We start from the raw sequence: 27,998 nt of genomic DNA, 5'->3' as shown, positions 1-27,998 counted from the left end.
GAGGCGTGTGACTCCAGGAACGTGTCAGCCAGGCTGGCTGGGTCTGGGAGCTGCTTCCTGTGGAGAGGGAGGCGGAGCAGGCGGAGGTGCTGGAGCACAGGAGTGCCTGTCTCCGGCCCCAGGGACCAGGGGGCCAGATTCACCGCTGCCTGGGCAGGAGGAAGGCAGCTGGGGAGCGGGGGGGGGGGGCAGGAGCTGATTCTCCAGTGACACCGCCACGGACTCTGCCAGGTTTCCTTTTGTTCAGCTTTTGCTGTAGGAATCTCTCTCTTGACTGGCTGAGGCCAGGGGCCTTAGGGTAAGACATAGTGGAGGGTGTTGGACGGCCACCAGTAACTTAAGACGATGGAGGGGCGTGGAGCATTAGGGAAGGGGAGTGGGTAGCCGCGGCAGAAGCTCTGCAGAGCTGGTCCCTCCTTGGTTGCTTTTGAAGGAGGGATTCTGAGGTAAACAGAGTCTTCGGAAGCCCCTCCAATTTAAAAAAAAAATGCCATACGATCCGAGTGGCAACTTGGCTATTGCTAGAGTGGTCCTCTGTGTTGTGGATTTGTTTTTCACGGTGAGATGTTCAGCTTTCTCCTCCTCTGTCCCCTCCAAGGTACAGCACTGATATTCTCTCATGTCCACTAAAAAGAAGGTTTTAGGCCTGGTTCTGCCCAGCCCTGTCTGGAGGCCGGAGAATTGCTCCTTGCGTGCCGGTTCTTCTTGCCCCATTCTGATTCCCTTCCTGCCCTCCAGCCCAGATGGTAGCCTGCAGTCTTCTCACCCGGTACGGGAGCCTGCAGTTCTCTCTGCCATCGGCTCTTTGTTCTGATGTGTCTTTCTCTCTCCTTAGCTGCTGAGCCAGCCTGGCTCAAGATGGCCTCCTCAGGGGCCCCAGGGACACGCATGACCTCCACGGTCAGCATCAACATCTCCACTCCAAGCTTCTATAGCCCCCAGAAGAAATTTGCACCGGTTGTTGCTCCCAAGCCCAAAGTGAACCCGTTTAAAGCTGGTGGTGCCGTGCCCGGAAATGCCTTGGAGCAGACATTGCCTCCACCAGCTGGGGCTTGTGCCCAGATGGGGAAGGTGGGTGAGATCCCAACAGCCACAGCATCTTCTCTTGCTGAAGGTAAGTCATTGCCATGGTAGTTTGCATTTGGGAAACCAAAGGGTGAGGTCCCCTAACCATCTCTGTTGCTTATGTGCCATGTTGACGATATAAGAAATAAGGACAAACCTCCTTGTGACCCCCTGCTTGAGAGGGGCAGTAGATTTATGAAATGACTCCGCATAATAGAGTGAACACTCTCCTGGGTGTGGCGGTTGTCTTGAGTGAGTGATGTGGAGAAGGGAGGGTTAAGTTCTCGTTCTTGGCACAGTATACTTCGTACCCTTCTGGTCCAATGAAACCATGTCAGATTTCTCAACAGAGTGCTCAAATACACTTGGTACTGTGTGTGTGTGTGTGTGTGTGTGTGTGTGTGTGTGTGAGAGAGAGAGAGAGAGAGAGAGAGAGAGAGAGAAGGCCTCCACCCAGAGCTGGTGACTGCACTTCCTGCCCTCCAGATCTGCAACATGGACTGTTTTGGTCAGTAAGGACTAATGAGATTGACTTCAAGAGCTTTGAACTCTTCTGATGCACTGTATAAATGTGGGGTTCTGTTTTCCTCCTCCGAACTGTATCTTTGGTTGGCACATCCCCCCCCCCCCCCTTTCACTGGTTCTGTTTTTGTACTTACAATGGTGAAAAAGTGACAATGACTTAAAATAGTGCTACAGCCGTATCTCCAAGTCATATGCTTTGGTAATGGTGTTTCTCGAATGCTCTTGTGGGAGCATTTTAAAAATCTCAGAAGTGCCAAGACTGGAGTGTGTGTGCACATGTCTGCCTTGGGAGGAGCCCTACTATTTAATTCAGAGCGGGTGTGGGCAAGCTCCAGGCACTCAGGAATGAAGTGAAAGGTGTTCTGTGCATACTCAGAGGTCCCATTGCTTGTATTTGTTTATATTTCTGTTGAGTGGTTTGAAGATCTCGGTGGAAGGCATGGCTGTTTCTCCTCTCTGTTCTGCTGGTGAGGCTGAGAGAGAGCAACCCGCCCACTGTCACTCGGGAAGCATCATGGCACAGTGGGAGTTTGGACCTTGCTCCTCCAAATCTCAATAACTAACCACTATACCACACTGTGGATGTTGTTAAGGGAGGAGAAAGTAGCTGAAACTCTTTTAAGACTAGCGGTACCTGAACAGAGTTTTTTCTTTTTCAAATTACTTCTGCTTCTCTCTTCTGAGGATCAAGTGGTTATCGCATACTATACAGAAACTACAGCCTAGCATAAATTCTGGCTGGGTATGTGTTTTAGTTCTCATCACACTCCTTCCCACTTTAAAGATGCTTTTCAGCAAGGACCTTGATGCGCTGACCTGGCACGCCTTAATTTCCTTTAATCTGAAAGCTGTCTTCCTTCTCTACTTCGCAGGCCTCCTAGAAATTAAATTCCCCTGTTTGCATCCTGGTACATCTGGCAGCTGCCCCAGGAGATGTCCTTGACTTCACAGCAGGGTGGCCACAATTTTACAATGCTTCTCTCCGCTAAGAGATAAAGAGGAAGTGTGTAAGCATAACAACAAAGCCTAGCTGAGGCAGGCCCAAGAATATGGTTAAAAGTCCTGTTTCAGCTGTCGAGCCAATTAAAGGGAAAGCATTGAAGTCTTCCGTGAGGCCTGGTCCAAGCTTGCATTTCCTCTCACGGAACCTCTGAGGGGAACTTCCTCTACTTGCACTGGGGAGTTAAAGAGAGTGTGAGGGAAGCTGTAGCTTATTCGAATCCTTAGCTGGATTTTATTTCAGTCACTGATCTCGTAAAGCACTCGGTTTCACTTCCCCACTGTGGAGAGTAAGCAGCCCTCTTGCATTTATCAGCAGTGGTGGGTAGTGGGAGTCTCTTCTGATTTTTTCCTCAGCGTGGGGCCATAAGGGGCAAGATGCAGTCTTCGTATAGAAATGTGACTCTCTTCTTGTGGGGCTCCCTTGAATTTTGCAGTCTCTGGAGTCCCCCGTACACAGCCCTTTTTTCCTATGGGGGGAATTGCTTCAGGCACTTGACCCCGGGGGGGGGGTCTAGTCTCCCAAGGCAGTTGGTCTTTTAAGGTGTCTTTGTATGTGCGGCAGCAGTAGACGAACATGGCTTTCCGTCTAGAATCCCTGTTCCACATGCCTGTCCTAAGGGCTGAGCAGGTTTGAGTTGGATGGGTATGTATTTCTGTTAGTATGAAAATATTAATGGTAGCTTGCCATAGCACCTGGCTGTGCAGCAATGAAGTAATCTTTAGCCAGCATGGTATAGTGGTAAGAATGCCAGGCTAGTACCTGGTGGGCCTGGGTTCAAATACCCACTCTGCCATGAGGCTCGCTGGGTAACAAGTTGCTTTTTGGTGGCTTAAACTGCCTCACAGAATTGTTGGGATCAGAAGGAGAAGGGAGAAACTGAGCCAGTGGTGTGTTAGTGTCAAACTAGTATCTGGGAGACGCACCTTCAAATCTCTGCTTTGCCATGGAAGCTTGCTGGGTGATCTAGAGCCAGTCACATGCACCTACCTCACAGGGTTGTTGTGAGTGTAAAATGGGGGAGAGGAGAACAATGGAAGCCTCTTCCATTGGGGAAAACAGTGGGGTATAAATAAAGTAAATTATTTATTTTATGTTACTTACAGTCTACCTATCTCACTAAGACTCGAGGCGGATTACTCAGTGTGAGTTAGTACAGTCAGTTTTAAAGACATTTCAGTGAACAATGTAGTAGGGTATATAAATACAAATTTGCAAAGATTTAAAACCAGCAGAAATCCAATACACAGAGCTGAAGAAACGCTGAAACAGCGTTAGCATTTCTAAGACTGACACATTAAACGACATAGAACTACCCAGGTTAGGGCCCTAGTTATGAGCAGTGCTTTAAAATGTCTGTGGACTTCGCCTGGCACTTTGATTTGTGTGTGAGCAGGCACTTGGTCTGAGGTGGAAGAGAATTGCCAAGAAGAGCAAAAAGCATTGCCTCGAGCTTGTTCCAAAGACTGAGTGCTGTTCTGTTGGCTTCCCTCAGAAGTCCCAGTTTTTCTGCCCCTCCCCACCCCCACTCGCCTGCTGTGGAGAGGCGGCTTGAGAGCTTTTAATGCCACCCTTGGACTCTTTCCACCTAACACTGACATAGATTCTAGTCTCAAGAACTTCTTCTCCATCCCCAGCTCCTACTGTGTCTTCTTCTTCTTCCCCGTGCCAACTGAAGGTGAGCCAAAGGCCTCTTTTTAACTTTGGTTGTGTCTCGGCTGAGTTGCATGTGATTGTGGCGCACAAGGGAAGAGAATTGCACTGGGGTATGTGTGTGAGGGGGTTCCGGATTCCTGTGCATGGATCAGTTGATTGATTTTCATTTATTACAGTCCATGACCAGAGAAAAAAGATAGAAAACACAAAAACAAGCCAAATATGATGTACGAGATAAACTAGATCTGGACCCTAATACATAACATCAGAAATAACCCTAACTGCCATATTAAGAACAGTTCACCAAAATCAATCAGCTAAAAATATAATGGTGCAATACTTAACCAGAAGGCCAGTATCTGCCAACTGCCTTCTAGCATTTAAATCAGAGTTAGCAGCAGATGCAGATAAAATTGTAGATAAACCCAGACAAAATATGACTAAGAGCGGAACCACAAGTGACAAAAGGCACAGGTTGGACACTTGTCAGCTTCCCTCAAGTTTTGATGGGAAATGTAGGCATCCTGGTCTCGCAGCTTGGCTCTCTGACTGCTGTCCAACGGACTTTCCAACGGTCACTTGTCCAACATTCCACCAAGCTGCCTACATTTCCCATCAAAACTTGAGGGAAGCTGACAAGTGTCCAACCTGTGCCTTTTGTCACTTGTAGTTCCGCTTTAAGAGAAGCTAGGTTATAGTAGTAAATGTAACAATCGATTCTTCATCAGCATTGCCTGGCGAGATCTGAAGGGAACGGAGTTCAGTCTCTTGGGAGCAAAACTTGGCTACATGCCGAGCAATCTCTGAACTTTAGTCAGATAACAGCATATTTATACTGTCTGAATCAGAGATGTCTGTAGAGTGTTCAAGTAGTGGAAGAATATTGTGTATGGATCTCTGATTGCATTTGATAGTGTGAATGGATGCCCTTGATGTTGCTGCCCTGGTCCTTCAGTCCTTGTACAAATCAAAATATGGGTCCTGTGTTGTTGTTTTAAAAATTAATGGCTTATCAGAGTCCTCACGTCTTTCTGTAGGAGTGTTAGGTAAAACTGGGAGAGGGATAGATAGGTGCAGTTTCCTGCTTGCCTTCTAAAGATGCTGTAGTGATGGCAGGAGTTGTAGAGAGAGGGCCTGAATACCGGGTTATCTGCACTGACAGAACTTCGTTCCGGGTTCCGCTTCCTTGCCTGGCCGTAACAAGCTGTTTTCAGGCAGTGCAAATACTTGAGGATCAATTAAACAGGCTTTTGGCAGACCCTAAAAGTAGAATAAAGCCTTCCTAGATCAGCCCACGCAGGCAAACTAAAGGAACTCTATGTAACAATGGTTGGGTGTTCCACAGATGGTGCCAGTCGAACATGCGGTACCAGATGACTCATGTGAATAAGCTGTGTGCACCATGTGGCCACAGTAACAGCAAAAATGGTAGTCTTAAGAATTTGCCTCTAATACCTAAAGCTAAGCAAGCTCTTATTTCCTAGCTCCTTAATTCCTTGTCTCCAGTTAAAAATCAGACATGCAAGTAAAAGCTCAAGGGCAGCATACTGTAGAGAGACGGATCCTAGAAATCGGCGTGAGGAAGGTGGGGCTAATCTAGCTAAATATCTTTTTATGTTGGCCAGTGGAGCAAAGACTCAACCAGGGGTGAGGTGGCTACAGACCACCCCGTGGGCCACTGCTCTGGGGCTGCTGGGACAAACAGAGCCAAGCCCAGGGGCTGACCCTGGCTTCCTCCTGGGCCATTTTGACTTCTGAGTCTGCCCCGGTTGCGGTCCTTTTTTTTCACCTTCCCATTAGGGTGTCCGGTTGTCCGGTTTTCCCACTATTCTTTAGTGGCACAAACAACAAAGCACCCATTTTCCTTAAACTTGAAAGGTTCCTTTATTTACAGTACTTACATTAACTGTAGGACAAGTAACTTGGCTTGGAAGAAAAGATATCAGAACTAAAGGCAGTTCCTTGTCCACGAGGACCCGGGGCTGCCCTGGCCTGATTCTGGAGACCTCTTGGGAGGCCCCAGACCCTGGCAGGAGTTGAGCAGGGAGAGGGAAACTGTGTCCCTCCCACCCTCTGCCTTGCACTGAGGCCACCCGGATAGAGGCAGTTCACAACACCCCTGGAGAGAGTGCTATTTTTGACTGAGCAGGGGAAACGGAATTGAAACACGAGGCCTATAGATGTCTGGTATTTTTACGCTCAGGCAAGACCTCGCTGAGAGGAGCAGGCCTCGTCTTCCCACCTCCCAACTCCAGCAGCACAGCCAGCCAATCGGCTGCGGCCAGAGAAAGCTCGGCCCCTCAGGCTTAGGCTGTGCCTCCCTGTGCTCAGCAGCCCCTTAGGAGCCAAGCAGGCGCTCACCTGGAGGGTTGCCAGGTGTCCGGTTTTGGCCAGGACAGTCTGGTATTTGGGAGATTGTCCGGGAAAAACGTTCCCCAAATATCAGACACCTGTGCCAGGCCAGGAAAGCGGTCTGCCATCCCATGTGCCCAGCTGGTCTCCTGCGCCTGTGCAGCGCCACTGCTGGGCCATGGAAGTGGCCTGCCACCCCAGGCACCCAGGCAGCGGCCTGCAGTGGCACAGCACCACCCTGGAGTGGCCAGCCAGCCCAGGAGGCCCCCTGCAGTGGTCTGGAGGTTGGGGGGGGGGTTAGTGTGATGATGTCACTTCCCACAGTGATGTCATCACAGTGCCCCGAGAGAGCACACCCCTCGCCTCTCCCTGGGTTCCAGTATTAGGCCAGACCCCATCTGGCAACCCTACCTGTCCGTGCAAGGGGGACAAGAGCAGCGGACCCGCCATGCCTGAGCTGCCTCCCCTGCCGCCGCTCATGCCGCCGCTCTGCTTCTCGCTTCCCCTGCTGGCCCCGTTGGTAGGGTTGTCAGTTCCCTCTGCCCTCTTGACGAGAGGGTACGGAGCCTGGCTGTTTCCTTGTGTTGGGTACAAGGTCCTCGTTTGCGCACACGCAAAGCCTGCGCGTGCCCCGGTGCTGATGTGGTGATCTCACTTCCAGAAGTGGCATCGCCACACCCCCAGAGAGTGCCCGGACGGCACGTGTTCCCTAGGTGCCTGCTGGTGGCGGGCAACCTCTGGGGGGCTTGCTACCTTCTGCCTGTTGGGGGCGATCGGCAGGTGAGGGGGCAAATCACCTCCGGGCACCTGGGAACCCTACCCGTTGGGCGCCTATCAAGGCAGCCTCTGCTGAGGGAACAGATGCCCCCACTTCTGAGCTGGACATCACCAAGCTGGGCCCGGGAGCACGTGCAGGAGGAGTTGCGGTCCAGGGAGCGCGGTATGACTTCATGGGCCATCTGGCAGCCCTGCTTCCCGTCTGTTGTTGAGGCGAGTGCTGCCCGTTCTGGGTTGGGGAAATCCCTAGAGATTCAGGGGTGGGTTGGGGGCAGGGTGTAGTTCCCTAGACTCAGCCCTCCACAGCAGCCATTTTCTCCAGGGGATCTGAGCTCTGTAATCGGGAGGCCAGTTGTAATCCCAGGGGATCTCCAGGCTCCACCAGGTGGCTACAACACAAAATACAGAATCCGGGGAACAACAATAAATTGCCAATCGATTGAAAGTTAATTTTTTATATATATTTTTGCTTATGCAAAGTGCTGAAGTGCAAATGCATGTATATCAATTCAAAATGCAGTTACGAACAATAATAATGAGGTAGTCTGTCAATCCAGAAGTAATTACAATATATACAGTCTCAACTGGTGGATGGAGAGTATACAAGGATGGGGAGAAATGTCCCGCTTGAGATGAAATTCAGACCATCAGTCCAAAGATGGAACTGGAAGTGCCAAAGAACACTGCCGACGGGCTTATGCGCAGATTTCCATTTCCCGTTTCGTTCTTACTTCTTCTTGGGCATAATTCAATGGACTATGATGGAAATTATTATGCAATATTAATTAATAAATTATTTCTTATAAAACATAGCGTCTTGTATAGTGATTCATATGCATACTCACTGGTCACAGGTATCTCTCCTCACACCCCACTCAGTTGGAAATACAACGAAGGCTCAAAATGCAATGAGATGACAGAAACAGCTAACAGAAAACCACCCCGTATTTCAATAAGATGCCTTGGGCCAGATCATTAGGACAATTAGCATCTACCGTTTCCTTAAAGGGGTCTAAACCACATAATAAAATGTGTGTGATACAGTACACCAATTGATACTAGTTCCTATAAATACATACATATAATATCTACATACATATAAATACCTTCATATAAAATACATTCATATACAAAAGGAGCAACATAATAAATATTTTTTATATGTATGGTCGTAGAAGCAATGCTTACCAGAAACCTGAGGACCCACTAGGTGGCCGGCAACCCAACTCTTGGGCGGGACGAGGCCTATCTTTTTCAAACAGGGGCCAGCCCCTCCGGTTGCCAGTTGCCTCTGAGGAGGAACTGAGATGCGCTTTCTTCCAACGCTGCAGTGCTGAATTGGAGTGGAATCGCTGAAATGGCTGCCCCCTCAGTGCAGAGCCTTCCCTACTTAGTACGTTTATAAAATCAGGAGAAAGTAAAGCACTCTTGGACGTGGTTAAGGAGAGGCCTCCGCCAGCTGGTTCCTTTTGTCTGGCCGCAGCCTGGGGGCTAGGGCTGTTGAGGGTTGCCTGGTCTTCCTCCCCTATCTGCAGGTGTGGGGGGAGACCCAGCCCTTAACCTCTCGGGCACTGGCCTGATGGAGACACTTGCAGGAGAGAGATCCTTGCGCAAGTCCGGGGAGCGCTTCTGCGCTTCACACCGGGCCAATCCATTTAGGGCCCAAATCGGCCCAGTGCCACGCGCAAGAGCGCTCCCGGGGCCTACCTGACGACGTCACTCCTGAGAGTAGCATAGTTGCATCCCCCAGGAGTGCACCCCAGGAGGCCCATTTCCCTGCCTTCTCCCCCCCCCCTGCCGGCCAGGTGAGTGGTTGTTGGGGGGGGGGAGGAGGAGGCTGGGTGCGGGGAATCCTCTGCCCCCAACGGGGGACCGGTAACCCTAGAACCAGTTGCACCAAAGCCAGAGCCGTGCTTCCTTTAGTGCCATATCAGAAATAGGCCTCTGACCAGGGCAAAGTAAGTTCATGCGTGACGCAAGACATGAACCACCACAGAACACTTTTTCTGTTCTCTGCAGATCTCCCACTGCCGCCACCCCCCCCCTCCTGGAGAAGATATGGTTGTCTCCTCAAACAGCGCTTTCCCTCCTCCGCCTCCCCCATTTATGGAGCCGTTTCCCCCACCTCCAGAAGATGTCTTCCCGTCTCCTCCTCCTCCAATTGTGGTGGAAGAGCACGCATCTCTGAGTGGGCTGCCTGCCCCCCAGGTGAGTCTCTGCCTGAGATCATCAAGAGCTGGCTTTAATGAAGTAGGTCCCGCACTACCATCTTGTTCCTTGGACGCTTTGCCTGTGTCAGACATGGGTGGTGCTGCCCAGTCCAGCTTGGGCCACCCCACCCGTACTCTGTGAGTGAGGCAGTGCTAAGAAAGCGGGCAGGAGGGGCTGTGATCCAGACGCCTCAGCCATCCTTTTGGCTTCCCTCGTGCATACTCTGTGTGTGCCCATGTTTTTTAAAACTAGCGTTCTGTGCCAAGCCAGCCCAGACTTTACACAAAGGGAACTGGAGCTCCGTGATCTGTAAATTCAGCAAACTGGGCGACTGTGTCCAATTCTTCATCTACGCTTTGTGGAGAGGGACGGTGTAGCAGAGACCTCACCTGCCCTCTGACTGGGGCCAGCTGTTGTTTCTGCAGTCTCACCGGGACTGGCTCAGCGTTAGAGGAGGGTTTTTGTCTTTAAATGGGAACTGAGGGAGGGGCTGGAGGAAATGGTTCGATGCGACAGAGTCCCTTGCTGTTCTTGCCCAACTGGCCCCCCGCAGTCTCCTGAATTTGCTCTTGTGCAGAGCTTGCTTACCGCACTACCAAGCTTAGCTGGTGTTGGCTACTGGCCTCGTTAGCCTCCGCCTGGCTGGGGACGACCTCTAACATGTGCCTTCCTTTCTCCTCCACCGTGGAAGGGGCAGGTCCGCGGGAAGGTGAGCAGTATTGATTTGGAGATGGACTCTTTGTCCTCAATGCTGGATGACATGGAGAAGAACGATCCCTTCAAACCCCGGGTGAGCTGCAATGCACGGACAGCCGTTGCGAGGCCTGGGTCCTCCCTGCACGCGCACACGCACTTGCGCATGGACCGTTTCCTCTGTCGGGAGAGAGGCTAGGTTCAAACCCGTCTCCTTGACATCTAGGTATCTCTGGGCGGGGGATGTTTGCGTCTGGAGGAGCTTTCAGTCACACGAGTCTCTTTTTGCCCACTAGAGTGATATGGCCTGGAAACATTTGACGGTCTGGGTAGCAGGAAGTATCTTGGGGGTTTGAGAAGACAGAACAGGGTCAGCCGTGCTGGTGTCGGATTTCACGCCTGACCTGAAGCCGCCTTTCCTTCAAAGAGAGCTCATGCAGATGACCCAGCTACCCTGGGAGAGCTGCCTCTTCCCTCAGTAGCCGAGATGTCTGGATTGGCTGGCCGAGTGATAAGGCAGATCTTGAGGGCCAGGAGCGTGGTGAAGTGAACACCTGCACCCGGCCCCTGCTCTGTCTCGGATCGTCTCTCCCCGGTTCTGTTCTCCTTTTCCATGCCGAGGGAAAGTCGGATTAGTGCCCTCTGAAACTGGATGGCTTGTTTGTTGCTGTTTACCTTTTCTGTTATCCGGTGATCCTTTTATTTTTGCAGCTGTCTCCCGGGTGTTTGGTCACTGCCGGATGCGGATCGCAAAGTTCCTCGGAAAGCGTGGCTCCACCTAAAGACGTCCCTGCTCCTGTTTCTTTTCCTTCCAACGCTGCCTCCAGTCCCAGTGTCAATTACCTGTCCAAACCGTCAGGAGAAGCATGTCCAGCTCCTCCTCCACCCTGGGTGACTTCGAAGCAGCGCAGAGACTTGCTGCCAGCAGCGCCGCTCCCTGCTCCGCCACCCGCTCCTCCTGCTCCAGCAGCCCCCAAGGGCCCTCCCCCCCCTGCCGCTCCTGCCCCCAGATTTGTCCCTAAGCCAGTTCCGAGCGTTTCTTCCGGGTTTTCCAGGCCAGCTGCTCCAGCCTCTCCTCAGCCTCGCTTGCCTGCTCCTCCCGGTGCTGGTCCAGCCCCGAAGCCACAGCCGCCCACTTTCACTTACGCACAACAACGGGAAAGGCCCCTGGTCCAGGAGAAGCCGTGCCCCACCATCCAGCCGCCTGCCCCACGAGACATGGTGAGGGGAACGACTTTTGGGGTGGGAAACTCGGTGTGCCAAAGTAGAGCTCGCTTTGCCCCCTGAAAGGTGGTGCATTTGTCTAAACAACTTTCATAATGGAATTATAGTTTTGTGCAATACTAGATTTCCATGCTTTCTCCCCTGCGGAATCACAATATGTCAGTTACCCCACAAATGCTAAGTTGTCTATTAAATGAAAACAGACGCTTATTGATGGGGGAGATGGAGAGCAGGAAGAGGTACGGGAGGGGTCCCCAACCATGTCAAACTGTGGGTACTTCTGGAATTCTGAGGACGGGGTGGGTGCGAACCCCAGGTGCTCACCGTGAGAGCTCAGTTCATCCAGTCGCAAGCCACGCAGGGTCTGATGTTGGACTTGGCTCTGTCATAAAAGGAAACTTGGCTTGGGACCTCCCAGCACAGTGTTCTTTGGCCTCTTCCCACTCCATTGGCCAGTCACATTTTCTTCTTCATTTTGAAGAAGAGTTGCTTTAGGGAAGCAGCAAGTGGGTGCCAAGAAACGGATTGGGCAGTGTCAGCTCCTCCCGGTCCCATGTTGGGGATCACTGGGATAAGGGGCTGGGAGAGGGAACGTGGTAAAGGACGACGGATGTTTGCTGTGCTGCCAGCTAAGGGCCAAGTCACACATTGTTATACGGGCAGTGAGAACACGGTCAGACACCCAGAGTTGCCTACATGAAACTCAATTTTGTGGTCATGCAGGCCAGATTTAGACCGGGGCCATGGGGAAAGGGGGCTGAAACCTTCCCCTCCTGCATCCCCTCTTTTGTGGCCTGAAATGGCCCCGAGGAACCGTCTCTTTGCTTGGGGGGGGGGCTTTGCTGATGGGGAAGCTTGAGCCCCTTCTTTCGGCAGCCCTGATCCAAACAGGGTCTCTGTGCACTTGAGAATTAATTACAAGCAGGGGAACTCCCAGTACATGCCTGATAGAAACATGTTTGCCCACAAGGGCTTTGTAAAGTGTGAAGTAGCCTTAAGCTAAGAATTTGGGCCTGGGTTATGAATACAGACTTACAGCTGTGGGATCGTAGCGCTAAGAGTCATTCTTCAAAATAAGCCCTGCTACTTAAAGTAAAGATACGTCCCTGTCCTCCCCCATAAGGAGTCCTGTGTGCCCTGACCGATGTAATTGGTCTAATTATCTTTTGGTGCGGAATTGTGGCACTCAGTGTGGCTGACACAGCAGAGCTTTCAAATTACCCACACGCTTCCAATTCTGGCCTTGCGTGCGAAGGATGCTCCAACAGCAGCCTGGGCCGCCTTTTTGCCTTTACATTTGGCAGCATGGCTGGCGAGATGTGTCGGAAGGCAGCCATCCACTCCCAGAGTTCCCGATTCCTCTGTCCCAGGCTTGATGGCTTTTTCTGTAGGAAATGTTTCCAAAGCCCACAGAGTTGCAGTATTTTTAACATCTGACAGCCAGTAGTTTGTTACAAGTGGTTGAATCCTGATACACTGGAACTCAGAGAGCTTCAGAATGTAGACTCAGCATCCTTTGGCCCTAACTTCCAGGAAAATACATAAAACCTTTCCCCTTTGGTATTTTTTAAAAAGCTCTTTTAAGGCTGTTTCTTACACTTGAGTAGCAGATGGGCTAGAGGATCCTTTTTGCTTGTTTCCTGTTTCCAGCAGTGGCTGGCCGGGTGCCCCTGGGAAGTCTACGGGTGAGGAGGGAAGAAGGCAGCAGGCCTCCTTGGGTCTGTAACTTGCCTCTGAATGTGGAGGGTCCGTCGGGATCTCAGAATTGTTAGTGCCTCCCAGATGAAATAAAACCATATTTCTGAGTAAGGCAGAGGCCAGCAATGTTCAGCTTAATGCCTTAAAGCCTCCTGTTGTCCCGTGAGCCACATCTGTGCCTGACTGCGTCTTGCCTGGGGGCGTGGCCTAGTGGCACAGCATCTGCTTGGCGTACAGTTCAGAGGATCAGGTTATAGGTGGTGCATAAAAGGCCTCCACCTGAGACCCTGGAGAGAGGCTGCCAGCCAGCATGGCCAGGACTGACCTTGAGAGGTCAGTGGCCTGACCTGTGTGTTGCCGGAGCTACTCGAGAGAGGTGCTGCCTAGTTGTGTTTTTTCTTTTTCTTTTTCTCTATAAAAAATCTGGGTGCCGGTCAGGCCTGACTGGACACCATCCAAGACAGGTGTTTTTAAAGCATGGTGTGTGCGCGTGCGCGTGTTTTGGCAGGCTGCTGAAAAGCTGAAGCCAAATACTCTTTCTGGCACTGCTAAAGATAATGTGTTCTTTTATTTAGGAAATATGTACGCCAATCGATGCTTCTGTAGATGAGGGAATTTCAGCATGAGTACTTTTATTCTAGAATACTTGCTGAAATTCTCTTCTCTATGCAAGCATTGGAAGGTGAAATAGGCTCTTTGACTTTGTGGAGGAAAATAACATCTTTGAAGGAGCTTAGACCTCTCCCTGGGATCGGGTTCCAGAGGTGCAGGTTTGATAAGATGGACGGGACTTTCCTGGGGTGGGGATGGGTGGAGGAAGCTTTCCATAAAGTTAAAGAGAGACTCGTCCATATTAAGGAACATTGAGAAATGCGTCCTGGCGTTACGGGGGTGGGAAGTGTGACCAGGGTTAGGGTTCTGAACTCGTTGCAGTGACTCTTTGATCTGTGCTTGTCCAGCGCAACCCAGCCACCTTTGCGAACACGGAGTCAGATCCTCCCAGGGGAGGTCCTGCTCTGACCATGAAGGAGGTAGAAGAGCTGGAGATGTTAACTCAGAAGCTCATGAAGGACATGGACCACCCTCCTCTTGCAGAGGCCTCCACTTCTGGTAGGTGTGTGCAAGTGCAGAGGGAAGGGAGGGGAAGAGAATCAGATTTCCGTTCAAAGACTCTGCTGGCATTTTTCATGCCCGTCCCTTGCTGCCGGCAGCGGTAGATGGAGTGTGTGTCTACACACTGGCTGTTGAGCTATCAGTGTGCAATAGCAGTCACTTGCCTCCTGAACGGTCCTGCCCACGTTGGAAAATCCAGTTGCAGAGGATGGCTTGTGTGCGTTATCAAACAATGTGTGGATGCAGCCTGACACACAAAACTTGAGCAAGTGTTGCTTTCCACACAACTTTGTTTCCAAGGAAGTTTCACCTGCTGTGTAGGCCTTGCGGAGGCTGAAAGAGCTGGCAGAAGTCTTCTATGTGAGGGTACCTGTCTTCAGTTGGCAGCTCTCTCTCTTAAAACTTCTTCTTCTTCTTCTTCCCGTCCTGGCAGAGGTGTGTGGCCTGTGCAGTAAGGCCCTGTCACGGACACAGCCAGCTGTCCGTGCCCTGGACAGGCTGTTCCATGTGGAGTGTTTCACCTGTTTCAAGTGTGAGAAGCAGCTGCAGGGGCAGCAATTCTACAACGTGGACGAGAAGCCCTTCTGCGAGGAATGCTACGCAGTAAGTGTGTGTGTCTGGGGGTCGCAGGGGGCCAGTTCGTTGTAGGGGTTTGGGTGTCAGACTAGGATCTCGGGGACCCAGATTCAGATCCTCCCTCTGCACAGAGCTACTCTCTCTCAGCCTCATGTACCTCACCGGTTGGTTGTTGTAAAGACAAAATGGGGAAGGGAGAGCCATGAATGCAGCCCAGAACTTGGAGGGGTGGCAGAACAGAAATGCATTGGATAGGACCTGTGCGGTTGGCGTTGTGGCACAGCGGTAGAGCATCTGTTGAACGCACAGAAGGTTCGCGGTTCAGTCTCCAACATCTCCCATTAAAGGACCTCCTGTAGGAGGCGAAGTGAAAGCTCTCCCCTTGTTATCCTGCCAGAGCTGCTGCCAGTCAGAGTGGGCAGTGCCAGTCTGGCTGGAGCAGTGGTCTGACTCCAGCTTCATGTCTTTGTGGGGGTTTGGCGTGAGGGCGTGAGCCATGTGGTGACCACCTTGGGTCTGGGTTGGACATGACCTTGGCAGTACAGGCCACAGAGAAGCAGGCCCTAGTTCAGCATTAGAACACACAAGCGCAGGACCCACAGTGGCCTGCAGGGGGCATCTCATGTTCCTCTTTCCCTTCCTGGAAAGTCCCCGTAGCCCCTCCCCTTTTCTTGCATCCCTCTCTCCTTCCCACCCACCCGCCAACCTACCTTTTAACTGCCCACACCCATGTTCAGCTATACTTACTAATTACTTCATTTATACCCAGCCTTTCGCCACGGTGGGGACCCAGAGCTGCTCACTTCATTCTCCTCTCCATTTTCTCTTCACAACAGCCCTTTAAGGTAGTTTTGGTTCATGATGTGGCCCAAGGTCACCCAGAGAACTTCCACAGCGAAGTGTGGATTCGAACCTGGCCTCTCAGGTCCTAGTCTGAAACTCTTAGCAGTCCACCTGTCTGGCTTTGAGGGGTAGCTAATGTTGAACGGAACAAGCAGCCAGTCCCGGGTGAGTCACGCGAGTTGTGTGGGATTAAGTGGCCTGGGGCTGGTGTCGGGGCTGGCCTCAGTGAGTCGTCTCTCAAAGGCCAGGGCAGACCTGGAAAAGAACCTGCCCCGCCCCCGCCCCCAGCTTTTTAGGGACAGAAACCAAGGCTTGAAGACCGGCAGTGCTGTTACGATTGCCTGGCAACAGCTGCTAAGGGCATTGTTCTTAAACCTACAGGCACTGCTTCTATTATTTGGGGAGGATTTTAACCTTTCCAGTGTATCAGTTTTTTAAAAGATTGCAAATTATTATGCAAATATGGGGGATTTTTCAATCTGTAGAAAGATCTGTTTTGTCTGTTCATGGCTCCAGTCTCTGGGTTGAAATACCCACTAGATAGATCAGGACCTACGTGGACTGAACCACGGAGCCGCCTTCTCCCAGTGGATTTGTTCCTGGCGCCTTTTCCTCCTTAACCCCCCCCCCCCCCATTGTTCTTCAGGGCACCCTGGAGAAGTGCTGTGTGTGCAAGCAGACCATTACGGATCGGATGCTGCGAGCCACGGGCAGTTCTTACCACCCTCAGTGTTTCACCTGCGTGGTGTGCCACAAACCCCTGGAGGGGGCCTCCTTCATCGTGGACAAAGCCAACCAGCCCCACTGTGTGGACGATTACCACAGGTATGTACTTTGCTCCCAGGGCAAGCCCCTGCCTTCCCTTGAACGCTTGTTCAGCTGGAATGTGGGTGGTGAAAGTTTGAATCCTCCACGCTCCCCATTCCATGCCTACAGAAAATACGCTCCGCGGTGTTCGGTGTGTACTGAGCCCATTATGCCAGAACCAGGGAAGGACGAGACTGTCCGAGTGGTGGCCCTGGAGAAGAACTTCCACATGAAGTGCTACAGATGTGAGGTAAACAACAACGTTGTTTTGTATGCTCTCTTTCCCATTTTGCCTTGATACCCTTCGCTTCTCAGCATTACTGATTCTCACTCTCTTCTTGTCATCTTTCAGGACTGTGGGAAACCTCTCTCCATTGAGGCAGATGACAATGGCTGTTTCCCCCTCGATGGCCACGTGCTGTGTAGGAAGTGCCACACCACACGTGTCAAAGCAGCAGGCTGAGCGCCTCGGAGCCTGATGTGCCCTCGGGGTCTCCCTCACCCCCCGCGCCAGTGGGCCTGATGCCCCCCTGTGCCCTGTGATTCTTCCTCCTGCTGCCGCCTCTTCCTGCCCACGTCACTGGGCATTTTGCCCTAGAGTCTGGTGCTGGGTTAGATTTTGTGGATCCATTCCACTGGCAGGCATTTCCCTCTGATGGAAAGCGCCTCCCTTGTGCTGGGGAAGCCTCCTCCTCCTGGGGGAGGAATGCATTTCTGCCCAATGGATGGCTCCGCAGGATCCAGCCCAACGTACCTTCCTCCCCTGACCCTCTCCCCTCGCCCTTTCAAAATGGCACCTTCCTTTCATCTCTCCTTGCTGCTGAACGTTCTTTCTGATGCTATTCAAAGTGACGTGGAGGCTGGTCCTGCTCTAAGCCCTGCCGCCCTCCTGGCTTGGCGAGAGAGAAATGAATCCTGGAGAGCAAAGATGCCGTCTTCCAAGCTGTGCCTCCCCCTGCCCACACTCCCAGGGCCTGCCGGCTGAAGCTTTGCTTTGTGGCATCCCCCGTTCAGGTTTGGATCTTGGAACTGCACATTGATGCATGGTGGGGGCGTTGCGTGACCCCCTCAGACTCTGGGCAGGGGGATGAACTGCTGACTTTGCCTAACTATTTTCTTTCTGCCAGTGAGAAAATACTCTTGACTTCAAGGTTGATGGACCACGTCTTCCCCTGTCCCACTCCACTCCTCACATTTTTGTTTTTTGTGATATTTTGGCTTCACTATAGTAAGCAATCCAAAGAACTCATCTGTTTACATGGAGCTTGATAGAGTTTTGAATTGGTGTTGGGAGAGCCATCACCTCCCAGGGAGGGGGTTTGTTTGCTCACAGCCTCTGTGTGTGGGGGGGGGGTGCCTTCCAGCTCCCCATGCAGGTTGCTAGCTGCCTTTGTCTCTTGTGACAGACCCGCAAACTGTTTTTGGAATTCTCTCTGGCTCGCTGTCATCAAGCAGTACCCCAGCTCCTGGGCTGAACAGAATATTGAATATTGTGCTGTCCCAGCCAGTCTCTGTCTCCAATAAACATTTGAGGTTTGGGGTTTTGTGTTTTTTGTTTTGTTTGGGGATGTTTTTTGCCTTGCAACTTCAGCCCTTTCTGTGGTGTGCATGTGCTCGCTGCAATGCTGCTTGGCAGTCATCCATTCTTCTTAAAAACATTCTACTTGGTGCCTGGCTTTGCACACCGAAAGACTCGGGAGTACTGTGAAGCAAAATCGCCCGTCCACACAATCAGCTTTTCAGTCTGTATCCAATTAGAAACATAATTTTTGCTGAAAGAAAATAGTTGGTTTTAAGTAGTTGTCCTCATGTGTGAGCTTTCCCCTTTTGCTGCTCACAGTCTTAGCAATTTTCTGTGTAGTGCTTCCTTTCTAAAAATAATACTGTGACCTTGTAACTTTTTTAAAAATGCCATTGTGTGACCTTTAACCCCACCTCTCTTTTTTTAATCTGTACAACCTCAGTTTAGAATTTGAAATCCAGACGGTTTGGTTCTGTCTCCATCATTGCTAACAGAGGTTTTAACATATTTTAGGATCTTCTCAACATCTGCTTGGTTCCCAACGGCTGAGGGTTAGGCCCTCTGCTGCATTACAGAGTTAAAGAAGCAGAGGAAGTGGGTTTTTGAGAAGGGCGTTACTGCAAGTCGTGCGACAGCTTTGACTGCTGCCCAGAGAAAGACAAACTCAAACTTTCACGCAGTGGTGAGAAACTGATCTTGAATGAATACCATTTGATTGGTTATGAGCTTTGAGAGTAGAGAAGAATATCCGCAAGGATTCACAAATCTTACTTTAAAAAAAATGGAGGATGTTTTCAGTGGTTAAACTCTGGCTGCTGACATCTTTTAGATTCCTGGTAGTTGCTTTTCTTGTGCATGTTATTTGGAAGAAAAGATGGCATTTTAGCTAGATCAAGCGGATACAACTTGCAGTGGTCCAGTTGGACTCACTCCTGCCTCCTGGTTCCGCCTGCTTAATGAGAAGGGGGTGGATGGGTGGGCCACACTCTACAGCGGCTGGCTTGGCAGGTCCCCGATTGTGTCGCCCTGATCTGGATCATGCAGTCCAGTGGCACTCTGTGTGTGTGTTGGAAACATGTCGGCATCAGGGTGGTTTATATTCCTCAGTTTGACACAAGTGTAGAAAACCTTCATCCAGCTTAACTTTTGTGAGAAACTTTGCTTTCATCTTAAATGAGTTTCTAACTCCTTTGGTGAAATCTCAGAAACAAGAGGTTGGCTGAATAAGACCTCCTTCCAGAAGTTTGAATTTGAGGCTTTGAAGCCTGATAAGACCTGGGTGTGGCAAGTAGTAAAAGTTAACATGGTCCACCCCAAAGCTGCATCTCCTTCTGCAGATACTTGGTGGTATTGCAAATAACAAAGGTCAACAGTGAAAGAGGGTGGCAAATGTTTGCCTAGTTCTTGAGGTGTTTGTTCAGGCCAAGTGTAGTTTCGTTCCACAGTCCTTTTGATCTCTCTGCTTTGTCAGCCTACCTACTTCTTAGTATTTGGGGAACATACAACTAGCGGACTGTGTTGTATAGCCAGGGCTGTGTTTGAGATAGCTCTGTGTGTGTGGGGGGTGGGGGTGGGGGGTGATGCTCACTTTGCTCCCCATACCTCTTAGCTTGTGCAAAAAAGCCCTCCCCCTAATTTTTGTTCCCTTTCAGCAGGAGCATTTTCTAGTTACTTTTGAGTAGCTTGTTTCCATCTCTTGACCCTGGAGGCCTTCAGCTTGGAAGGTTACTAAAGAAGTCATACAGCCATTTCCAGGAAAGCAGGTCTGGAGCAACTAGTGCTCTGTTCGCAAGGGTGTGTTTTGCAAATTTTGGAGGCAAGTAGCAAGGTTATCACAGGCCCACGGTATATTTTAGTTCATCATTTGCCCTGGACACAGGCCTTAAATCTCTACGTTTGTGATAAATCCTTTCTGATCCCGAAAGAGTAGGGTTAATTTTGACACAAATTTTCTGGAGTTGATCCTGACAGTTTTTTAAAAAAATATCCTATAAACCTCTTGCTTTACAGATTTGGTTTGGAAAAGTTGTGCAGATTCAAATTTCCCCTGGATCTACTGATGGGGCTACTGCAAAATGCGCTTCCAGTTGTTGTTGTACTATTGTAGTTTTGGCAAAGTTTTTATCAGCAGGGAAATGGCAACCAAGAATGCCTGAACTTTTCTAGCTCACAGAGGGTCGTTGTAGGTGGGTCTGGGGGTGTTGAACATGTGGGGGGTTCATTCTTGTCAAGCAACTAGTGTAAGTAGGGGGAGATGAGCAGCCAACGACTGGTAGGTGGAGAAAGAGTACCCTTCAGCGTCTGCTTAATAGCACAAGCCTAGAAGTGAATCGCCTTGTAACCTGATCTGCAAGTGCCCTGTCCGGTGAGACTGGGGAGTAAATGTGCATAGGTTTGTTACGTATAGGTTGACTTGTTCTCCGGACATCTGTGGCTCTTACACAAGGGTTGGAGGTCCTGCTCACACAGTGCTTTGTGGGCCAATTTTGCCCTCCCAAGTCCCCATCTAATGTATTGTCGAAGGCTTTCACGGCCAGAGAACGATGGTTGTTGTGTCACAGTGTCACTGTGACACTGAGAGATCTCTGTCTTTTGGTGCTACGCCTCTGAAGATGCCAGCCACAGCTGCTGGCGAAACGTCAGGAACTACAATGCCGAGACCACGGCAATACAGCCCGGAAAACCCACAACAACCATCCCCATCTAATGATTAAAATGGAGGCCTTTGGTTTTAGGGTAGCATGGGCTTCCATATGCAGGAAGAGTTCACTGTTGAGGTTGGCTAGAGGGGTGGCATATGACACATGCAGGGGGGAGCGGTTTACAGAGGCCACCCTTCTTTGGTGCTCTAGTTCATGAACCAGACAATGGATGAGCTAGTACCCCACAGTCATCCCTAACCATTCCTGGATCATTGTGCACATAAGCACGCATGCACCTCTGATCAGTAACATCGCACATAGGACTACATTTTGTCATGGGTGAACTAGCCATAGTCCTCCAATAGCTTAAGGGGGGCGGGGCGGTATACAGTAATACCTTTGTGGCCGTTCTCATTCAGTGACAACTCACAATTTTTCAACTTATCATGCATGTCATGTGTTTATAACCATACTCCTGCTTGCCAGCACCTGGCACCTTTTAATTGCCTCGGGGAGAGGGGACAGACTTGTACTGCAATAAATTAAAAGGTGCTCTTGGGTTTTGTGTTAAGCTTATTTACTGCAACTGATTCTGGAGTTGGTGGAGCTGCTGTGACGTCTCTTTCTGCTGGTAGATTCATGGCGGTGGGGGGGGCGGGGTGTAACTTTTTTGCATTGAGGGAGAACACTGGTGAATCTTTACAATGCGATATCTTAGCAATTACATTAGCACAGAATTGTAACAGAAGCCACGAGGACTAAGGCTGCAGTTGCAAGAGATGCGATTTTGCCTGCTTATATAAGCAGACGCTAGACACAAACATGGCTGTAATATTCCATTGCAGTCAATTCCCACTTGGGAAAGGGTCGCTTGTATCTGAAGATGAACGCGGGTGGGGCCAGGGTGGAGGCCGTTGGAGTAAGGGCTCTCCCCAGCCCCCTATCCCAAGTGAATTCCCCAGAAGGAACTACAATCCCTGAAGAACAGGGAAGGGCCTACTCTGCAGTGTTGGGTGTGACTCCTGGTAGGCAGAAGCAAATCGATGCCTCCAAAGAGATGCCTGCCTGTGCCCTCCCGTGAGTCCCCCTTCATGCCGCTTGCTCTTGTCAGTCGGAGCGGAGATGTTTCACAAAGTGTCCCTTCCCTTCCCTTCCGCCTCCCGTCCCTGGAGCCACCTGGCAGGAGGACTTCAGGGGGCCCTCTGTCCCAATTTCTTCCTTGTGCCTGCCTCTGTCCCCAGGCTTCGGGGCTAAATGAAATGGCAGCCTGACTCCCAAAGGCTTTTCATGTTCTTCTCACCCCTCCGGCATAGTTGTTGGTGCCTTGAATACAGATGGCGTCTCTGGATTCATTGAAATACATTTTTTTAAAAATCAGCCGTTACCTTTTTTTTGTCTCATTCCCCAGCTTGCGGCCGGTGCACCAAATATCCCACGGGTGTGAGTCTTGCCTAACCTTGCCTAGAGTAGCCAATCTCCATGTTCTAACGCTGGGCCTTGTCTCTGCGCTTGTTGAAGTGTCGTCCCGTCCCCCGTCCCCCCCCCCCCCCGGAATGGGCTAAAAGGATCCGGGTGGGTTGGGTTGGAAAAGATGAGGAAAGGTCTGCAACTGTTGCTCTCTCACACAGCATTCTTCGCCCTTTCTCTAACCTTGGTTTTGCCAAATGACTGTATGTGAGTGTGTGGGGGATGGGGGAAGCTTGATATTGAAGGGCCGTCTCCTCTATTAATGCATATATATGCATTGTGAGTTTATTTACAAAATCATACATACAACCTATTTCCCAAGTCTGGGCTATCTCCCCCCTGACATTTTAAATACTTAGGCAGGCCCTCAACTTGAGGAAGCAAAGTTCTTGGGAGCAAGTGCTGTCCTGCTGTAAACAAGCTGCCTCCCCTGATGAGGTTAGATTTCGGGCGAGAGAACCGAGGGGGGGTCTGAGGCCTGCTGCCCTGGGCCTGAGTTCTTCTGTGCAGGGGCCACCGAGCCAAGAGGGAAGGCCTCAGCCCCCCCCCCAAGCCTCTTGGTGCTGAGGGGTGTCCCTTCCCCCCCCCTCCTCACTGACACCCCCCCCCCAACAACACCCAGGTCCTTCCTGCGTCTGCGGGATCGGCTGTTTGAAGAAGGCCCTCGGGGTTAGATGCATCTTGCCTGGCCAAGGCGGCTTTGGCCTCTGGAGGCTCCAAGCATCTGTCGCTTCCTTGGCAGATAGGAAATGAGCCAGGTGAGGCACGTTTGGAAGCTCGAGAATGAAGTGGGGGTGGGCGAGACGGAGGGGTAGGAAAGGAAAGCAACCAGTGCCTGGCGTGATGCCAATTTCTGGCTCAAGAGCACAGGGATCTTCCTACTCGGCGGGCGTCCGTCCTGGGCCAGCTCAAGCCCCAACCCTTTTGAGGGACCATTTCAGTGCCATGGAGGCCGAAGCTGCTGCTGCTGGTTCTGAGAATCTGGTTCTCCAGGGTAGACGCAGAACTTGGTGCAAGTTTGGTTTGGTTCGCCCCACCCCTCTCTTCTTCCTCTTGGTCGCTGCTCCTTAGCTGGCGCAGTGGTCTTGTGCCCGGTGACAGCTTGGTGCCTTGTGGGCCCTTTATTCCTTGAAGCCCTGGATGCTGCACAGGATTCGCTTCTGGTGCCCAGGAAGAGTCACACCCATTTGCTTCAAGTCCCTGCACGGAAAGAAAGGGGGAAAGATTGGGGGGGGGGCAGGGCATTGCCACAGTGAGGAACGGCAGGGGGGCTTGGAACAAAGGAGCCCCACGCCCTCCACCTCTGTTCACCTTCCTTCCTTCCTGACCCTTGGGAGACACTTCCACTAAAGTTTTTCCTCCAAATGATACGAAGATCAAGGAACGGAACTGGCTTAGCCCAAGTATCGGAATCTCTGTCTGATGTCACGGCCAGTGGCTGTCTTGCCAGAATAAGCAAGCAGCGGGGCCAGAGGGAAACATTGTACAGAGAGTAAAAGTTGTGCGTTAGGATATTTTTTAAAATCTGTATATCAAAATGTCGTGCTTTAGTCATCAGTTCAAAATAGAATTGGTGTATTTATCATGCTCCTGAACAGCAGTTGATTCTGTGTGTCTAGTATATTTTTCTTACAGAACAATTTGAGATTTTTTTCTAAACATTTAGTTGATCCTTGTTAATTAATTAGTGAACTTTTTGGAGGGTAGGAGCTTACAATTTCTTCACATTGCTGGTGTTGCATGCGCTCTTTTCTATGCTCACTTCTCTGCAAGCAGCTTCTGCAAGTTTTTGGAGCACCAAAGAAACCTGCAGCGCCTGGCCGATCTGCGACTTCACAATGACACGGTCTTCAATTCTCACAAAACGTAGGGCTGGGGAGGGGAGGAGGGTTACCTCTTTTCTGATTCAGAGTTCCCTCATGCACAAAGGAAGGAGAAGGGGAGGTCAGTCCCAAGGCAGCCATCCTGTGCTTCTCTACAAAACAGCTGCCCCCCACCGCACCACAGAAACTAGAGGGTGGCTAGACACTCGGGCCTGACAACATCTCTCCGTAGATACTGTACGGTTCTTTTAAGCAGTTACCAGTCCTCTGATGGGCTGGTACCTGATTGTAGAGCAAAGAGGATTTTATTTTTTTTTGCAAAAGTAAGTAGGCAGGCAGTGGCCTTTTCCAGCAGACTATTATGTTGGGACCAGTGCTATCTAACTAGCCCATGAATGATCTGGAATGGGAGGGCAGGGCAGCTGCGAAGGGTCCAGTGTTGCAGCTTGCACTGGAAGGAAAGAACCTTAGTTGTGCAAAGAATGCAGGCAATGACTGCAGGACAATTAAGGGTTCTCTCTTCTTTTTGGCGCCCCTATACCTTCCATGGCAGCCTGTCGCTGAGTAGTTCCAACAGTTGAGGCTTCTTCCTCCTCCTTATCCTCATGTCAGGAAAAGCTTCAAGGTGCAAGAGCAGGCCCAACCAGAAGATGGACACCTATGACTGCATTTTAGTACTCACATGTGGAATTAAATGGGGATGAAGCAACAGATGGATGGGGGCTCTTGGGATCTGGAGAGTGATGTCAGCTCAGGAGCCGGGGCGGGGGGCAGGCTCTTAGGATTCTGACTTCAAGAGATTCCTGGACACCTGTTGAGCAGCACCACAGCTGCTCAAAAGCTCACACGGCCAGCCCCCCAGCCAAGGAGCCTGCACTTACTCAGCAGAGAGCTCCAGGACGGATTCCATGGTGTTCAGGCCAGCTGTGCGGAAGTTGATGATGTACCGTTTCATGCGGATGGACTCCAGCCACTCAGGAATAGACCGATAGGGGATCCCATCAGAGCCACTGCAGCTGGGGAGCCGGAGTGTCACCCTAGAGAGCCAGGAAAACACTTTGAGGTCAAGTGTGGTGCTCCCCTCTGAATGGGCTACAGCAAAATACCTCCTCTTGGTTGGAGAGCCGGGCGTGGCATCCTACATCGAGGGGCAGCCTCTGGAGCTGTCATGCTTTGCTATGTAGGTGAGGAAACACTGCATCGTGTCTGGGCTCAAGGAAGGTGGTGGCACATTCATTTCCGAAGAGCAGCATGTGGTAAGATTCCACACAAGTATGGGGGAAATGCCAAATGCAGTGGTTGGTATAGAATTCAGCTGCCAGAGAATTTCTGGCTTCATTTTGTTTTTAAAGAAAGTCATGTTTCTAGCCATCAAGCCACCCAAGCTTTGGAGTAAAAGGGTGCAGGTTCATAATTGCTCAGATCTCGGGGCCAACAGCAGCAGCGTGCAGGATGCGGCTCCGGGAGCCGTTTTGCGTGGCTCTCAGCACCACCTCCCATAAGCCGGGGGCAAGAGGTGTGGCTTGCAGTTGTCATAGCAACTGCAGCATCTCGGAGGAGTTCTGACATGCTGCTGTGGCAGAACCTTCTGTCCCCTCTCCAGAATGGGGAGCGGAACCGAGGTGGAGCACATGACGATGTCACGGGTCAGCCCGCTTCACCTCCAGTCAAGATCGAGATATGGCTGAGTTGTGGGTCCCTTGAGGGTATCTAGATGAGACCGCCAGGGAGGAGCGTTGCAGCTTTCTGCATATCTCCTGCTCCCTCCCTGTGACTAGCAATTCTGAGCTACATCAAATAATAATTATGCAAAATAAGAAAATAGATTTCTGTTACTGTTAATAACTTAATTACTGTTAATAATACTGTTAATAATTACTTGTTGCTCAAGTGGCCTCGAACAGCTGCAAATAAGAAAATACAAGCGATGGCATACATTTTAAGGCTGGAGAATTTCGCTTTTCCTGGGCCAGATTTTTTTTAAAGAGCAGAGCAGAACGTGCTGCTGCTCTTCAGCGTTGCCCTGCACACTTACCTAGGGTCGAAGTCTGCCACAGTCCGAAGCAAATGTGGGCTGGCGATGAAGTGCTCCAGTTGAGCATGGATCTCCCGGAAACGGGGCCTCCGTGCCCGATCGTATGACCAGCACACTTTCATGAGCTCATAAAGGATGGAGGGACAGTCCACGGGTGGTGGGAGCCGGTACCCATCCTCTATGCTTTTCATCACCTGCCCAGGTAAATGATGAGAAATCACTGAGTGGATAAAGCATTTTGCAAGAGGAGACAGACATGCGAAGCAAGGGTGTGGTTATTTTCTCAGGAATGTTCTGGACAAATCCAGGGAACCCTTTGCAATGCAGAAAGTCCACAACTCACAAGAGGTATACAGGTCAATAACAGAAGGGCTTTTGGCCAGCTACTAGTCTTGGTCATTCCATGAAGGGAAGAGCTAGAAATTGGTAGGATGTGTCCTAGGAGAATGATGCTGCCAGGGGTCCGGAAGCAAATGCATTTCTGTAGGCCTGGTTCCACTTTAGTTCCAAATCTGCTTGCTCAAAAGGTGTGCCTCCGTCTTTGCCCTCTTACCTCCTGATTACTCATGTCCCCATATGGCTTGTCACCATATGAAAACACCTCCCACGTGACGATGCCGAAGCTCCACACGTCACTAGCTGAGGTGAAGATTCTATGAGCAATGGCTTCCGGAGCGGTCCACCGGATAGGGATCTTGCCGCCCTGTTGAAAGAGAGGTCGGAGCTGAGATGCAAGCACATCGCTCAGCCTTTAATCTGGGCAAGATGCCACTTGGCATTGCAATGTCCTTTATTTCTACATTTCCTAGCAAAATAACCCTCAATGGCCCAAGAAGTTCTGTTGTGTTGTCCCTCCCTCTCAGTCATGCTGGTTTTCACTGAGGTGGAATTTGAATAGTGACATTCACCTCCGGAAAGCACCTTTCGGGCAGAAGCATACAAGGTCATGAACCAACTGGGATGGGTGCCAGCTGACCTTTTGGCAGTAATAATCTCTCATCTTGTGAAAGGCGAAAAGAACATTGATGTTTAGGTTATTATTCCACCTCCTGCTCCCAGGAGTAGTTTTGCACTTCTTAAAAATGGGCAAAGAACAAATATATAAATGGATAAACAAACCCATAGTACTCCAAAGTTTAAAATAAAGGTTGAACACTCAATGAAGTTGCCTTATAGCGATCCAAAGCCTGGGTCCATCCAAGTCAGTAGTCTCTCCTCAGATGGGCAACAGCTCCCCAGGGTCTGGGGGGGGGTCTTTTGCATCACCTGCCACCTGGAGATAGTGGGGCGTAACCTAGGAACATCTGCATGCACAGCCCCCCACCCCTTCACTGGGTTGGATTGCATGCTGCAAATGTGGGAGAAGAAGCAAGACCGCTAGCCGAGCAGGGGTTTAATTCTCTGGTATGCACATCTGTTACACAATTTGTGAAACCGGAAGGAAGCAGAGCCCCTTAAATGGGGTCAAATGGGACAGATGTTCAGTCTCCTGTCAATGAAATATAATCTCAGTGACTGGTCTCCTGTTTGGTCGTCTTTCATAGTAGAAGGCTGCACTGCTTCCTTGCTACAGGGGATTTAGGCCCCAGAAATGTGTTACTGAGTGTGAAATTACAGGAGCGCCCGTCTGTGAGGCTTCAGTCATCCTGAAGGTCTGCAGTCTCCCCCCTGCTCTCAATTTGCCCTGAGACGCATTCATGGCACCCTTTAGCAAGGGAAACCACCTGCCCCATCCAGCTTCTTTCCACATTACCTTTGTTTCGTACGTTCCTTCCACATCATTTTCCAATATTCGGGAAAGACCAAAATCAGATACTTTGCACTGAAGGTTATGAGATACCAGAATGTTACGGGCTGCTAAGTCTCGATGGACGTAGTTGCGGTCTGACAAGTAGGTCATCCCCGAGGCAATGCCCTGCAGCAGGGTGACTAGCTGCACCGGACTGAACTTGTCCACGTTCTCCTGCGA

The 27,998-nt window shown here is 50.7% G+C and overlaps 2 protein-coding genes across 5 annotated transcripts in view; one reads left to right on the top strand and one right to left on the bottom strand.

Moving 5' to 3' along the window:
* The first annotated feature begins 53 nt into the window (after positions 1–53).
* On the top strand, positions 54–21,263 carry ZYX (zyxin). Its single transcript, XM_055002271.1, is given in 11 exon segments — positions 54–298; positions 836–1,114; positions 9,395–9,411; positions 9,413–9,583; positions 10,278–10,376; positions 10,991–11,500; positions 14,161–14,311; positions 14,748–14,917; positions 16,380–16,558; positions 16,670–16,790; positions 16,893–21,263. Coding segments are annotated over 10 exon segments (1,785 nt in total). The 5' UTR covers positions 54–298; positions 836–858; the 3' UTR covers positions 17,004–21,263.
* A 1,052-nt stretch (positions 21,264–22,315) lies between these two features.
* EPHA1 (EPH receptor A1) overlaps positions 22,316–27,998 on the bottom strand; it is a 121,243-nt gene continuing 115,560 nt past the window's right edge. For all 4 annotated transcript variants that reach the window (XM_055002267.1, XM_055002268.1, XM_055002270.1 and 1 more), the window contains 5 exons: positions 27,783–27,992; positions 26,583–26,732; positions 26,030–26,223; positions 24,876–25,031; positions 22,316–23,371 (listed from right to left, as the gene is read on the bottom strand). In XM_055002267.1, coding sequence (XP_054858242.1) covers positions 23,293–23,371; positions 24,876–25,031; positions 26,030–26,223; positions 26,583–26,732; positions 27,783–27,992 — 789 coding nt within the window. In that variant the 3' untranslated portion in view covers positions 22,316–23,292. The remainder of the gene's footprint in view (positions 23,372–24,875; positions 25,032–26,029; positions 26,224–26,582; positions 26,733–27,782; positions 27,993–27,998) is intronic.

Source organism: Eublepharis macularius, chromosome 18 (genome assembly GCF_028583425.1).
Source record: "Eublepharis macularius isolate TG4126 chromosome 18, MPM_Emac_v1.0, whole genome shotgun sequence".
NCBI classification, from domain to species: Eukaryota; Metazoa; Chordata; class Lepidosauria; order Squamata; family Eublepharidae; genus Eublepharis; species Eublepharis macularius.
This window is presented reverse-complemented; position numbering and strand designations above follow the sequence as displayed.